Source organism: Mytilus galloprovincialis, chromosome 1, assembly GCF_965363235.1.
Source record: "Mytilus galloprovincialis chromosome 1, xbMytGall1.hap1.1, whole genome shotgun sequence".
Taxonomy (NCBI): Eukaryota; Metazoa; Mollusca; class Bivalvia; order Mytilida; family Mytilidae; genus Mytilus; species Mytilus galloprovincialis.
The window spans coordinates 29,187,700-29,204,002 of NC_134838.1; the positions used below are offsets into that span (position 1 = coordinate 29,187,700).

Here is a 16,303-nt window from a genome sequence, read left to right on the forward strand (position 1 = left end):
TGCTATATAGTTATGAAGATATGTTACATTTGGTCTGATACAATTAAATAGCATCTAATAGGAGTTAGTGCCCCTGAAATGTCTTGATATGAGGTTATTTGATTATAACTTCAACTAAGTCCATTTTAATGGCATTTGACCTTGTGCAAAAGGTTGGATGACAAATGACCTTGAAAAATGACTACCGGAAGTGACCTTGAGAAAACCGGAAGTAACCTTTTTTGCAATTTTTTCGTATAAAAGTACGCAGAATGCATATATTTTGTCATATAGATACATAAACTTATTACTGAAGACTAAAAATGACTTCCAACAAACCGGAAGTGACCATGTATCTCCCATTCTTAATACAAAAGTATATAGAAACTATATATTTTTGGAATCAGTGTGAAAGAAGCTATCATATTAGACCGGAAGTGACATTCATTTCACCGGAAGTAGCATATTATCTCCTTTATATCACTTAAAAATATGATTAAACCATTATTTATCGTATCAGTATGAACAACTATCTTCTTATCAAAATTTCTTTGATATGGAAAGACCTTCAATTGTTCTCTGAACAATTGGTTTTTAATTATTATTATTTTTTTTTTTTTCCGCCAACTTTTGTTCTTGCGATAAATGTTTGTTTCGCAATGTGTCGCTTAGATATTTCTCATATTGTATCGTATAGTTTATGCGCTTTTAAATTTCACCCTGCTAAGCCGAACCATTTTCTTTGTAAGAGTTATCTCCCTATTCACTGTTTATCATCAGAGCGTATCTCCTTCGTAACAAAAAAAGATAGCGACAAAATTCTTTTTACAAATTGTTCGTTACATCCTCAGGAATTTTTGGAGTATTTGGATCGAAGCGATTCGATGAAATTTTAAAGGAGTTATCTACCTTTACGGAATAAATTTGTTCGTATGTTTTTTTATCTCATAAACCGTTAACCGTATAACCCTGGAATGTTTTTATTTGAGTTCCCTGGGTCCTAACTTAGAAAATTAGGTCAAGGTCAAAGGTCAAGGTCAAGTTCTCAATTGTGACCTTTGCTTGTTTTTGCATTTTCTCTGACACTGTGAGAGATACATATAAAAGAACAAGTGCAAAATGTCTGCTTTATTGTAATGAAGATATGCTACGTTTAGTCTTATACAATTAAATGGCATCTTATAGGAGTTGGTGCCCCTGGAATGTCTTGATATGAGGTTATTTGATTATAACTTCAATTAAGTTCATTATAAAGACATTTGACCTTATACAAAAGGTTAAGTGACAAATGACCTTGAAAAATGGCTACCGGAAGTGACCTTTAGAAAACCGGAAGTAACTTTTTTGCAATTTTTTCACATAAAAGTACTCAGAATCCATATATTTTGTCATATAGATACATGAACAGATTACTGAAGACTAAAAATGACTTCCAACAAACCGGAAGTGGCCAATTATCTCCCATTCTACATACAAAAGTATATAAAAACTATATATTTTTGGAATCAGTGTGAAAGAAGCTATCATATGAGACCGAATGTGACATTCATTTGACCGGAAGTAGCATATTATCTCCCTTATATCACTCAAAAGGATAATTAACCCATCATTTAACGCATCAGTATGAAGAAACTACCTTCTTATCCAAATTTCTTTGGTGTGGAAAGACTTTCAATTGTTCTCTGAACAATTGGTTTTTAATTATTATTGCAATTGTTAATCGATTTTATCTGATGAACAATTTTTTTTTTAAAGATTGTTGCTATATTTTCAAACGGTCCAGAACTCCAAGATTTTATATAACATATATACGCCTTACACAAATTGATATATTTTTTCAATTGCGCATTCAAATCGCGTAATTAGTGTTACCCCCATCGTTTCGATTTATAAAAGACAGTTTACGGATAAATGTGTATAACAACCAGCATTAGGCGTTCTTCATTTACAAATGTATCTAACCTGTAATATACAAATCAAGTAACAAAGGCATTATTTTATCAATCGATGTTGAGCGGTCCTGGTTGCAAGTTACTTTACTGTTGGGCATACTAGCCATACATATCTTAAAATAAGGTTTCGCTTGATCGGTTATATTTTGTATATTTAAACAAAACGCATTTGATTAACAGGTCGAACACCTGTTGTTCTTTAACCCTGCGGACTGCCATTGGCGATTGCTAAATAAAATTGATTGCAAGATGTAACAAAATGGATTTTAATATAAATAAAATACTAAACAGAACACAATAAACTTGTGGCCAAGATGTTCTGCCACAAACATAATTTTTTTTTTGGTACACCAGATTTGCGGTTTTTTTCCAACGGAATCAGGTTTTAACTTTTAACTTACTTTTCAATTTAGACTTGTTTATATATATATTATCTTTTAATAATTTTCTTATATCTATACAAAAAAAGTTTCTTTTCAAGCGGTGTACAGAATTATATATTAAAAATTAAATACACAAAAAGAGTTTTAAAAGCAGCATTGTCTAGCGCTTTCATCCATCTTGGGACTTTTCAAGACTATGAACGTCGTTATGAACGTCGTTATGGGGAACACATTAGTATTATAACGTAACGTCATTGTTCGTAAAATATTAGTAGTATGACGCAACGTTATTGTTCATGTAACTACTAAGCATTAAGCTTGGCGTCAAACACTTTTATAAATTTTCTTTCTAGTTCTTTACGGTATTCTTCTGTTGGTTCTGTACATTTGAAGAACGGGAAAAATTTGAATTTTCCTCCCGCACAAATATCTAAATGTTCGCTCAACGGCAACCCGAGTACAGACAAATTCCGTTGAGCGAACATTTAGATATTTGTGCGGGAGGAAAATTCAAATTTTTCCCGTTCTTCAAATGTACAGAACCAACAGAAGAATACCGTAAAGAACTAGAAAGAAAATTTATAAAAGTGTTTGACGCCAAGCTTAATGCTTAGTAGTTACATGAACAATAACGTTGCGTCATACTACTTATATTTTACGAACAATGACGTTACGTTATAATACTAATGTGTTCCCCATAACGACGTTCATAACGACGTTCATAGTCTTGAAAAGTCCCAAGATGGATGAAAGCGCTAGACAATGCTGCTTTTAAAACTCTTTTTGTGTATTTAATTTTTAATATATATCTATATATATATATAAGAAAATTATTAAAAGATAATAACGGTTTCAATGCATCACTTTTTTACTAGTACTTTCACTGCTTCCGCAGATCTTCAGGTAATGTGACTTGTATATAAATAAAACAATTGATTGACGTTAACAGTAGTATGACGTTAACAAATACAAGGAAGACTACTAATGTCATTTTAAGACTTTAAAATGTTACGTTAAAATTAGAATATCATTTATCATTTAATCCCGGGTTGAGAATGTTTATGAATAATTCTTCTTTCTTCCTCCGGAGAAAATCATTTTGACGATATATATATATAACTCAGTCTAAGGATTTGCACAACTGTACTGATATAAGATGTTATAATACGAAAATGTTGTTATTAAATCGTGTAGACAAATATTTCGGCTCAACAAATGGCCTTCTTCAAGTGTCACGAGTTTGTATATGTATATATTATAATTCAAAAATTTGCAGACTACATTTCACATCAAATAATACCAGTTCGTTTAAATGTTGCCACTAGCTCTTGCATGCCTTCTGGCAATCTTCAGGAGACGTGTTAACAATTTCCTTGACAACACTACTATTGGTAACGCTCGTTACGTTACAATAATGGTAAGGGGAGATAAATCAAATGTGTTTACGTAGATCTGTTTAATTTTAATTGAAAGATCTTTATAAAGAGTGCTTCCTTTGCCAGTCTTTTATATTTACTATATTCGTTCATTTTATAGAATGGAAATACGGTAAATTTTCCCCTACTGCACTTTTCGAAATGTTCGCTTACATCTTGCATTCGTATGGTTGGATCTCGTATATTTTGTCTGTAAATACGGACTATTTGACATATTGAATTACCAATCTGTCCGATGTAAAATTCCTTGCAAGTGCTGCATACAATACAGTAAATTAGGTTTACCGTTTTGCAATAAATGTCTGTATTTGAAACAATTGTTTGGCCGTTGAGTAATGTTATCTGCGGCCTGGTTTTCATATATTCACAAAGACCACATCTAGGGTCATTACAATTTAAAACGTTGTATTTTATTCGAGTTGGGTCTTAAAATTTAGACCTTGTTTAAATCTTTTTAAAGGCTGTCTTTTACTTTTCAGGAATTTTTCTGTTGGGAAAAGCTTTTTTATTTATTTTTTTTTTTTTTTTGTAAAACCGGCAAATTTGCTTTTATGACTTTGAATATGTCAGGATTGTTTGGGTTATGAGTACTAACAAACAGAATAAATTCTGTAGTACTCTCTCTATGTGCTGTGGACCTTCGTTCCTTCATTATCATTGCTTTTGCCTTTTCTATTCCCTTTGATTATTCAGTTTTTGTACATGTACATGCATACTAGTAATTCCTTGAATATATGTAAGGTATTCGATTGTTTTTGGTTATCAATTATTTTTTTCATAATTAAGTTATGTCTACTCATAACATTATTCAAATCATTGCAAATTAAGACGAAGGAGCAAGATAGCATCCAAAAACGAGGGCATGTCGAATAGGAACATTTTGTGTATCATGATCTAAGGAAACAATTTATTGAACTATTGTTTAATCATAAAGTTTATCATTTGATATATTGAACAGTCACTCATGGTTGATAAAATGTGTTTATCAGTAACTTTTGATCTATTGTCAAACGTGACTAGAAAATGTGTATTTCACCTGTATCAGACTGCAAAATTGTATCACCGATCCTAAATGTACATGCTTTGTGAAATTTTTTTTTACAATAACTGTTGATTGACAGAGTAGACAATATGGACTAGATATTTTGTTTTACTGTAATAAAAACAAATACACGTATTCATAGTTTTGTATTCTTCATTATTGTAAATTCTTTTTTTCTTAAATTATACTTATAAAGTGTCATTTAAGTTTGAGATTGCATCTCAAGTACTCAATTTTGGCAAAAATTTAATTTTTTGTTTGACAGTTTTTGTAAATAACTAGTACATGATTATCCTCCAACATGTCCAAATTGATTACAAAAATTTATTTTTTTATTTTATTGAAATATTGTAGTATTTAGGCCAATCAAGCTGCAACACATCAAATTGTACATTCATCTGGATGTGCGATTTCTTAACAGTGTAAACGTGAGAGAGAATCATTGTGTTGATGTTGTTTATTTAAGAAAAAAAAGAGATACTCAAAAGACTTGAGTTAGAGATCCAGTCTTTAGAAAACTGTGTAAAAGGCAAACATTGCGAAATTAATGTGACTTCAATTAATAGAAAGAATGTTAATTAGAGAATAAATGACAGACCTTAGTTAGGGATCTTATTGGAACAATAGAGAAGTTGCAGTTTTTGTAAATTAGAAGAGAAAGCATTCGTTAGGAAATCCGTTAATGAACTCATCAATGTCCAAGGACACCACATTTCTGACACTATATGCATTCTCTTTAGTATGGATAATTAAAACATTGTAGTGACGTCATTCTATTGTTGTATCCTTTTTTATTTCAGTGATTGAATTATCAGGTACCTGTAATAAACCATAATGTTACTTTTAACTGTCCAAAATTCTAAAGAATAACTCTCCTCTTTCTTGGACAGCTGAAGGTATCATAATGGTTTCATACAGGTAAAGACAGTCAAATCTTTAAAAAATAAAACTATCAATTCCGCCATTTTTTCTCATGAGAGCAAAAATATAACTAAAGAAAAACTGAGAAATACAATGTCACTCATCAAAACGGTTTCTTGAGAAAAAAATCACTTTCAAATTAATTTTAACACTGTCAATACTTATATCACAACTATTTTTCACATGTTTTCGGTTGTCTCCTTTAACACTAATTGAATTGATTGATAATGCTCGTTGTAAGTCTTGTTTTTGTTACGTTTATGCATTTCTTTTTTCAAACATATATCCTCATTCGTCATTGGTTATCAAAATTGACCTCTGGTGCTGCTCGTATTCTTCCTAACATCATTTTCAGCTACCATTAACATGAAAACAGAAATAATGCTTCGAATGAATGATATATCATGCCGCAATTCGAAGGCCTATAAACAACCCAAACCTCACCATGTGTACAAAGTACAAATCTTGAATCTGCTCCATAAACTAGAGTATTACAATAGTATTGATAAATTTTGATTTTTCGTCCGAACATGCATTTCATATTTTCAACTGTCCGTTTAACAACAAACAATCAATCAATCAAATAATTTAGGTTTCGAGGTTGATTTACAAGTTGATGTATTGTAAGTCTGATAATATTGCTTGAATATTAATGTAATGCAACACTTCGCTGATGAACGACGATGAACATGGGAAGCAGAATGAAGGCAGACGTTACCACATGGTACCGGTACCTCTTAAACAAATAAATCGTGTGTCCGATTCGCACTTTGTTCGTAGTAATCGTTTTATGTTTTAACGTCAAATGGAAAAAAATGATGTTTTTTTTTTACTAAATGGCTAGTTTTTATATTTCAACTTATTTACATATAATTTGTCCTCAAGAAAATACTACAATTTTTTTATAAATTTAGAAGAAATTTACTTTAATTTAATAGTTTTTTTCCAGTAAACAATTCGCGAATATGTTTTCCGTATGCTGTGAACTCAGCGTCACCTTTCTCGTAAAAACCTAGTGATCACATTACGCATGAATCTGTCATCGTAAAAAACTATTATCTTATTGTACATGTTATATGCGTGCTCAATATCCATGTTTCTTTGTTATTTATTGATTTAAAGGTGACAATCGGTAAATTATGAGCTTTAAACACGACAATTACCTATTTGCCCTTTTTTCAAACCATATCAAACCGAGAGGAAACACATTACGATTATACCATTTGGATGCGTAAAAAATGATAAAAATCGTGCACAGAAGTTTTTGATATATATGTTGTGTACAAATTGTAATGTTGTACTCATTATGATTTGTACAGTTCGTTACCAGTGTTTTATGAACTGCCTAAAAAAAATGATGCATGTACGAAGTCTTTCTTTTAGCATTTTTCTGTTATGTTTTCGTTTCTGCAAAATATTACATAAAACATTAAAAGAACACAATTTGTTTTTAAGATATAATTTGGTATCAGGAGAAAACAAAAATAGATTTCAAACCATTCAGGTGTCCTTATGTCTAGTTTGAGGACACGGAGAATAGCACAATTTGTTAGGTTGAAGTATATAAATTTGAAATTTTGCACAAGTTGTAGATTTCCCATCATATAATCAGTCAGGGGCATTACTTAAACAAGTAACAATTAAAATTACTTATACAAGTAATGTTGAAAACGAGGCTATTTTAAATATAACTTATATAAGTAACTTTTCTGAATAATATTTTTATAGGTGTCCAATAATACACATTTTACTAACTTTAACAAATTTTCATAGTCATCTGGTTATTTTTCCCATGAAATATAAAATCTAATTCTTCTGAAACACTAATTAACTTTCTGACGCACTTATCTTTCATACCGACGCTTCTTGGTCAAAGATTGGTCTTTTGGGACTATCAAATTATCATTTTCCTCCAAAATCTTGAAGGTAGACTAATATAAATAGATAGATACTTGATAATTAATTAAGACTTGAAGTTATTTATAATTTGTAATCAAAATCAATCACATATGTTCCCAAAATAAGTGTAATTCCTAATTGTTTTCAAAAATGTATAAAATAACTTATTCAAGTCATATTTTTGTCATTATTTTTAAATTAACCCTTTATTTCTATACTCCTCTCAAATCGATTAAATTCTTTGTTTTATGATATAAAGTGATGTAAAAATTCATGAAAACTACATTTAGTCTATGTTTCTATTAAAAATTAAAATAACTCTGTTAAGTAATTCTATTTTTTTTTAAACAAAAATTACTTATATAAGTAACTTAAAAAAATTACTTGTTTAAGTAACGCCCCTGACTGATAATAGATGGTGAATTGCTGGTGTGCAAAACCTCCGTCACATTGTTGACTTTACACAATAGTCTTTTTGTGAAACATGCACATCCTTCGGTAGTAATATTTTCAAAAATGGGAGTATAAGCTGCATATCAATATTGCAAACTGAAAAAGTTTTTTTTTATGCATTTGAATTAAAAATAGAGGAATTACTCTTATAATATAGAACAGTATATGGCAAAGAAAATAGAAAAGCATTTTTTCACTTCAAAAACTGTGGGCCTCTATGGAAATTATTGATACAATATTTTTTACTCCTATATTTGGGCAAACATCGTGCAATGTATGAACGGTACATGCTATTACTTATATAAGAGAGAGAGAGAGAGAGAGAGAGAGAGAGAGAGAGAGAGAGAGAGATCTTTACAGTTGTATTTGATGTTATAATATTCCAAAACCATGTTACACTTCAGTAAATTGGTGCTGCAAGGGGAAGGTAAAAAACTGACTATTAAAAAAAAAATGAATTTATTGAAACAAACAGCAATATTAGTTTTATTTCGTTTTCATAAAGAAGGAAAATGTAATTCATGACAACTGTTTACCAAAATCAATTGAACACCAAACACTTGTAACACTATTCAAATATTTAGCTTTTTAGCATTTTGAATTTCATTTTCATACTTTTAAAAATGTTGTTTTGTTCAAAATTCAAACCATATAGGGAACCTACTAGAATAGTACCACTTTATGGAATTATAAAATACAAATGTTCTAAAGTGTTAAAAAATACATTTAAATAGATATTAAAGAAAGCAATCATTTATGTTATTAAAAAGTAATTTCGTTGTATTCCTTTGGAACCACTCTACACCCTAGCGTTGATCAGTCTTACTAATATCTTTTCATTTTCCTCAATAGAATATCAAATGCAGCAATGATTATCTGTTATGTTCAAAGCGTTTGAAATACAAATGTAAACACATTTTCTATATATGCAAACAACAGCCATAGTGAATATCAGTTTTACAAAAGACAATTGAACCTCATTTTAACTTCACTAAAAGACATGTATTGTAAGATAAATTAAGAATATTCAAAGAAAGACAAAAATGATGCAGCTATTTATCAAAACCAATTGCGCTTCAAACATTCTACCATAGTTATACACTTAAATCATGTGATGGATAGCGCGGTGAATATCACTTCTTTTTAATATCAAATAATGTTTATTATAGGATTAAACGTTTCAATATTTGACATTATAGGGATGAAGATCCACCTGAAAAGACTCCACTACAAACGGAACAAAATATACAGGTATCATGTTTATCATTGTATTTATTGAAAGGAGAAGACTAGCCTTCTTTGCATTTTCTTAATTCTAAACCGCAAGAATGATACAATGGTGTTACAAAAGAGTTCAACGATTATAAACATCACTTTTCATTACATCAATTTTCACTTGAAACTAAAGTATTTGGGATTTTGTTAGATACAATACACAACCTTAATCTTATTAAAGCATTTGAACTCTTCAAAACATCTGTAGAAAAAAAAAGAAGCACCAGGGTAGTTTAATGTTGAAAATGTAACATTTATGTGCTGTTGGATAATAATTTATATGGAATAATGTGTTTTGTTAAATAAGTTTTTGTATTTGGTCAATGTTTTAATTTAGGGAAGATAATTCAGAGCCATACATAAGACTTGCCGTTGTTCGACAACTATCCCATACTTCTGTTATGTTGTTTACACATGCATTCTTTTATGGAATCAATACAAATCTAGATACTTCCTTATAACTAAACAGAAAAAAATGTACGTTCATGCAGGGCCACTTTTGTTGGACTGACATTCCCTGTGATTTCTCTCTGCCAAAAAGTCAATTGCATGGTTTCAGTTTCCTATTGAATTAAATGGAATATTTTGATCATAAATGCTTTTTCATAATTTGAGATAAGACTTCAAAATTTGAAATCAATACTTTTTTTTGTTAAAGCTAATTAGATTCGGACGTTTTTACTTTACTTGTGTTCAATAACGGTATTTCCGTGATATTTCTCACAGAACCTGATATAGCATGTGCTGTTCGCAAAGGATTTTATCATATACAATAAAAATAAAAATTCCAGAGCATAATACAACCATTTCGAAACGGATGACACTTCACATAAAATAATGGTACGACATGTCGTAATTCTATTTTATTTGTATAAGTTTACTATGTGAGATACCAGAAATTACAAGTATATTTTATTTAAAGGTTTCGATGAAGTTATTGAATTGTAGAAACTCGTAAAGGTTACTCCAGATTGCTTTTATGTGAAATTAAATCATAAGTAGCTGTATTCTATTTTTGTTCTGTCATAAGATGGTAAAATGTAAAATTTGGAAAGTCTATGCATGACGAAAAGTTTGAAATTCAACGTGTAGCTATAATCACTAAATGAACAATGTACTTTCTGTTCACAAGTTACACATTAGCATTTTGATACATATTTCCATGTGAGACACATCAAATATATTCATTTACACTCGTATATTTTGAATTACACGTAGGATTTTTTTTAATATCCATGGTATTTATAACTGATAACTCCAAGAGTGTCACCATTTTAAAATTGGTAATGAATTTGTCTTTGATAATGTTTGAGGTCGTATAAAATTAGAAAAAAATGTAAATAAATGAAAATATTTATTAGATTACGTCGCACTGTTACACCTTTTATGTGTGTTTAAATATTTTATTCATATTGATGATTGTTGAATTATGTGTTCCTATAATTTGTAAGCAAACCCCATGGGCTGACTTGGATAGAGAAGAGAAAGAGCAACTTGATTATGGGGAAATGATAGCTATGATAGGCCAAGATGGGGTTAACGATGGAGAAGAATTAATAAAAATAAATGAAGATCAGGAGGTAAATATATTTGAGCACTTATTAAGTACTAACGAAATCCATTTAAAAAAAGATCGTTTACAACTAGTATGGTTAAAACAAATATACAAAGTAACACATATGTGAACACATTATTACTTGTTTATTTACTGTAATCTATTTTAATTTAACATACATATTTTTGTTTGTTCTTTGTATGTTTGTTGGTATCAATGAAAGATATTTCCCTTAGTTTGCCGAACCGTTCGTTTCGTGACTGTTACAACGGTATAGTAAGGTTGTATCTGCATTCAGTATTTCAGCTGCTTCTTTAATATATTCATCGCAATTATAATTGTTGCATGGGCACATTTTTAAGAAATGCATTAAGTCTCTTATTAAGACCATTTTAACTAAATGATGTGCATTTACCTTTATATAATGTTAAATTGTATCTTAATGATGTGAGTAAATATCCTTATATGATGTGTAAACATTCTAAATGATATGCAAATATACTTATATATGATGTGCAAATATACTTATATGATGTGTATGAATCCTTTTATCATTTTCAAATATCCTTTTTTGATGTGAAAATATACTTATATGACATATGATGTGTATGATCATTCAAAATTTGTGCGATCACGAAAAAAAGTTGAATTAAATTGGATTATCCTCTCGATCTTAGTAGAGGTGTTGCAGAACTGAGTAATTTAGATACGTATACGTATCAAAGTATGCATATACGTGCGGTACAGTTAAAATGGGTACCGAAGAATGATTTTCAAAGTTATTAATCAGAACAAAATATAACTTCGGGAATCAAGTGTAAAGTCAAGCACGCCTGTTGAATTCAAAGCGTGTTCAGGTCGATTTTTTTGTCCTTTAAATGTTTAATACAGAAACTAAAAAAATATCATCTCGCTTCAAATTCCATTATTATTATATTTTAAAACTAGATTTTTATATATTTGACATTCAAATTTCATAGCAAATGAAAGCAAACAATATGGGTCAAGCGAAATCGCTTTGTAATGAGTCATCATAACAGGGTAGGCGTGTTTGATTATAAAAATAACATTTTGCTAATTTGTTGAACGTCTTAAGCATATATAATTATTCATATCCAAGTAATTCATGTTATTTTAAAAGCTCCCCCTTCTACATGTTCTACATAGATTTCAAACATTTATGATACATGTACGTAAACATATTTGGGAAGTATTCAATTTCACTCCATGTGCTAATAACACACTTGATTTGATTGGTTAAGGTCAATAGTAAACCTTTTAGATTCGTCGGATACGTTGGAAGAACATTCGATTTGCGATGATGTTAGTTCACTGACTGTTCGATACATATAGAAACTTCACAGGCAGGTTCCATTTTATCTGTCGTTCTAATCAAGCGGACTTTGATCTTTAACTGATTTATAAGTACAGAGGCTTTTCAGGGGTAACATATTGTTGGTTATATATGGAATCACGAAAGCATGACTGGAGCGGGCCCATCTTTGGCAGTCGGTGCCACCTTTCTGATTTCTACCACCAAATGTATGGCTGTTTACAGAAACCTCTCTGGAATACTCTATTTTAGGTATCCATTGAATGATATTCTATCATTCTTGTTTTATGTTTCACGTGATAAATTTGTGAATTGTTTTATGTCACAAATCAAAACAAGGGTCAAAATGTGGAATTCCTATTCAGAGCAGTTCATATTGATTTTTTTAAACAGCTGCTCATATTTAAGAGATTTGAATATATACGTCAAATACGTTCTGGGAATATTCAAATTGTACTACACTTGCAATGTACACAATTTGATTGGTTGAGGTAAACAGTTGACTTTATTGATACATCGGATACGTCGGAGAGGAGCATTCCATTTCTAAAGCTTTTATTTCATTGGCTGTTTGCTACGTAAGAAGCTTCTCAGGGAGGTTCCATTTTATTAGTCGTGCTAATCAAGCGAACCTTGCTCGGATATGGTGTACTCATTATCTATTTATGAAAACAATTTATAAAGTTTCTATAGTGGTTTACGGAACGACATGTCGTAATTCTATTTTATTTGTATAAGTTTACTAGGTAAGAGACCAGAAATTACAAGTATATTTTGTTTAAAGGTTTCGATGAAGTTATTAAATTGTAGAAACTCGTAAAGGTTACTCCAGATTACTTTTATGTGACATTAAATCAAAAGTAGCTGTATTCTATTTTTGTTCTGTCATAAGATGGTAAAATGTAAAATTTGGAAAATCTATGCATGACGAAACGTTTGAAATTCAACGTGTAGCTATAATCACTAAATGAATAATGTACTTTTTGTTCACAAGTTACACATTAGCATTTTGATACAGATTTCCATGTAAGACACATCAAATATATTCATTTACACTCGTATATTTTTAATTACAGGTAGGATTTTTTTTTAATATCCATGGTATTTGTAAATGATAACTCCAAGAGTGTCACCATTTTAAAATTGGTAATGCAGTTGTCTTTGATAATGTTTGAGGTCGTATAGAATTAGAAAAAAATGTAAATAAATCAAAATATTTCTTAGATTACGTCGCACTGTTACATCTTTTATGTGTGTTTAAATATTTTATTCATATTGATGATTGTTGAATTATGCGTTCCTTTAATTTGTAAGCAAACCCCATGGGCTGACTTGGATAGAGAAGAGAAAGAGCAACTTGATTATGGGGAAATGATAGCTATGATAGGCCAAGATGGGGTTAACGATGGAGAAGAATCAATAAAAATAAATGAAAATCAGGAGGTAAATATATTTGAGCAATTATTAAGTACTAACGAAATCCATTTAAAAAAAAGATCGTTTACAACTAGTATGGTTAAAACAAATATACAAAGTAACACATATGTGAACATTCCATTTCTAAAGCTGTTATTTCATTGGCTGTTTGCTACGTAAGAAGCTTCTCAGGGAGGTTCCATTTTATTAGTCGTGCTAATCAAGCGAACCTTGCTCGGATATGGTGTACTCATTATCTATTTATGAAAAACAATTTGTAAAGTTTCTATAGTGGTTTTCAGGAATTGTTCTGGTATACTCTACTTAAAGTAGCTAACGTCAAATGCGAAATTAAAAGTATGTTAAACACGATAATATATTGAATTTCAATAGACAAAATTAAACTCAAACGTGCATTCATTTCAGAATTGATTACAGCTTATACATAGCGAACAAAATTGATCCTCTGCTTAAATTCACATTTGAGGTGTCAAGATCTATTATAACCTATTTAGATACCAAAAAACGTACAAAGGTGAAAGATTCCATAATAATAACATCATTGATGTTAAATCTCATATTAAAAAAACTAAAATGTTACAATATTTACCTATCACATGTGCACATCCAAAAAACCCAAAAGTATAACAGTGTGTGAACATATACGTAATATTCAAAGAATATCTTGTTAAATCAAGGAAAAGGGACCCATGCTTTAACAGCATACGTAAAAAATCCCGAAACACTGTTAGTTATCATCTTAATTATAGGCAACATACTTTCATATAAATGAAATTTAAACAACGGTGTAAAGTCTTGAGATTTATTACTTAATATGTTGGTTGAAGGAACCGCATTTAATTATAAATTGATATCGTATATGTTCCTTATGTCGTAACTTCAAAAACCTTCCCTTTTCACGAATGTGACTACCGAATTGGACTATTTACCGAATTTTTGGTCACATAAGCAACACGACGGGTGTCACATGTGAAGCAGGATCGGCTTACACTTCCGGAGCACCTGAGACCACCCCAAGTTTTTGGTGGGGTTCGTGTTGATTTGTCTTTAGTGTTCTATGTTGTGTCTCCTGTACTATTATTTGTCCGTTTGTCTTTTTTTTTTAGCCATGCCAATGTCAGTTTATTTTCAATCTATGAGTTAAACTGCTACACTGGTATCTTTCGTCCCACTTAAAAAACTTAGGTATTGATTTTCGATGATTACATCGATATATAAATATGATGTCATTATATGCGACTTTGCGACACAAGACTGGCTAGAATGTTTTGTCAACTTCAAGTTTGGGGTTGTCACAAATAGATGAGCCCTTTTTTATACGATAGAAGTCAGTGTCAAAGTCCATCAAAAACATCCTAATATAGAAGGAGTTTGCTTATATTTTGAGGTAAGTTGTTTAAAAGTATTTTAGCCTACAGGTTCGTCGCTATTCATCTTATTAATAATTGAGTTTCGAGTGATAGATAAAGCTGCATTGTTTACTTATAAATGGTGTTAATGTATACACATTTCGCTGTCAACATGACTAAGCACATCAATGAATCCACCATAAGAACGATGAAAAAAGGATATTTGCTACAAAAGATGTGTCATTCATCTGATTCCGATTCCGAACCTTTGCTTCAAAGGGGAAAAAGAGGACAGCATACCCTTCTTGGAAAATACGATGCCGAAGTCCAAGAATATATAAGGAACTTACGACTTGCTGGTGGGATAGTGGACCGTCCTTTTTTGTTTGCTACTGCAAGACGGACAATAGTGGCTAAAGATCGGTAGTTATTAAGTAAATTTGGAGGCTCCATTGAACTTTGTAATTCTTGTGTCCAATCCTTTCTACGCCGCATGGGATATGTTCAACGGAAATTAACTAAAGCAGCGCGTAAATTTCCAAATAATTTCGAAAAACAGAAAGAGGAATTTCTGACTGCTATTCTAACTCAAGAAAAATTAGATACCAAGTGACTTCATAATTTTTGATCCGACACACGTGTACAGTGGAGATCACTTTTAACCTCTCATTAAATCAGTCAGAATCTGCCAGGAGAACTGTTCTAGAACAGTATGTAGAACTGTTAGCCTGTCACCTTTTAGACAGTTCCAGCTAGACCAGTTCTAACCTAGAACTGATTTGGTCAGTTCTACCTAGAACTGCTTTGGACAGTTCTACCTAAACTGATCCTGACAGTTCTACCCTAGAACAATTTTAGACAGTTCTACCAAACAGTTATACGGTTATAATTGATTTATAAATTCTACGGCTAGAATTGATTTATAAATTCTACGGCTAGAATTGATTTATAAATTTTACGGCTAGAATTGATTTAAGAACTATTTGTATTTGATATATTAAGGCTTCGGCAAAATAGCGATTTATATAGAGTTTTGCTATTTTGCCGGTCTTATTTATATTTTTAAACAAGAGATGTGTGTGACTGTTCCATGTCAGGAGCCTGTAATTCAGTGATTTTAATTTGTTGACGCGTTACATAAATTATGTTTTTTCGTTCATTTTTTTGTACGTAAATTAGGCCGTTATTTTATCATTTTAATTATTTTACTTTTGTCATTCCGGGAGTCGGGGTGACTCGTATAACAAATTATTTGACCTCATTAACCAAATGTAATAACTTGTTTCCTA

At 30.7% G+C, this 16,303-nt stretch overlaps 2 protein-coding genes across 4 annotated transcripts in view; one reads left to right on the forward strand and one right to left on the reverse strand.

Annotated features, from left to right (window-relative positions):
• Window positions 1–16,303, reverse strand: part of LOC143071140 (uncharacterized) — a 433,270-nt gene that overhangs the window by 250,024 nt on the left and 166,943 nt on the right. The gene's annotated exons all lie outside the window — the stretch shown is intronic.
• LOC143071129 (uncharacterized) overlaps window positions 1–16,303 on the forward strand; it is a 350,370-nt gene that overhangs the window by 94,874 nt on the left and 239,193 nt on the right. Inside the window, exons 4-6 of the mRNA XM_076245257.1 lie at window positions 9,265–9,316; window positions 10,792–10,920; window positions 13,543–13,671. Of these exons, the coding sequence (XP_076101372.1) occupies window positions 9,265–9,316; window positions 10,792–10,920; window positions 13,543–13,671 (310 nt within the window). The remainder of the gene's footprint in view (window positions 1–9,264; window positions 9,317–10,791; window positions 10,921–13,542; window positions 13,672–16,303) is intronic.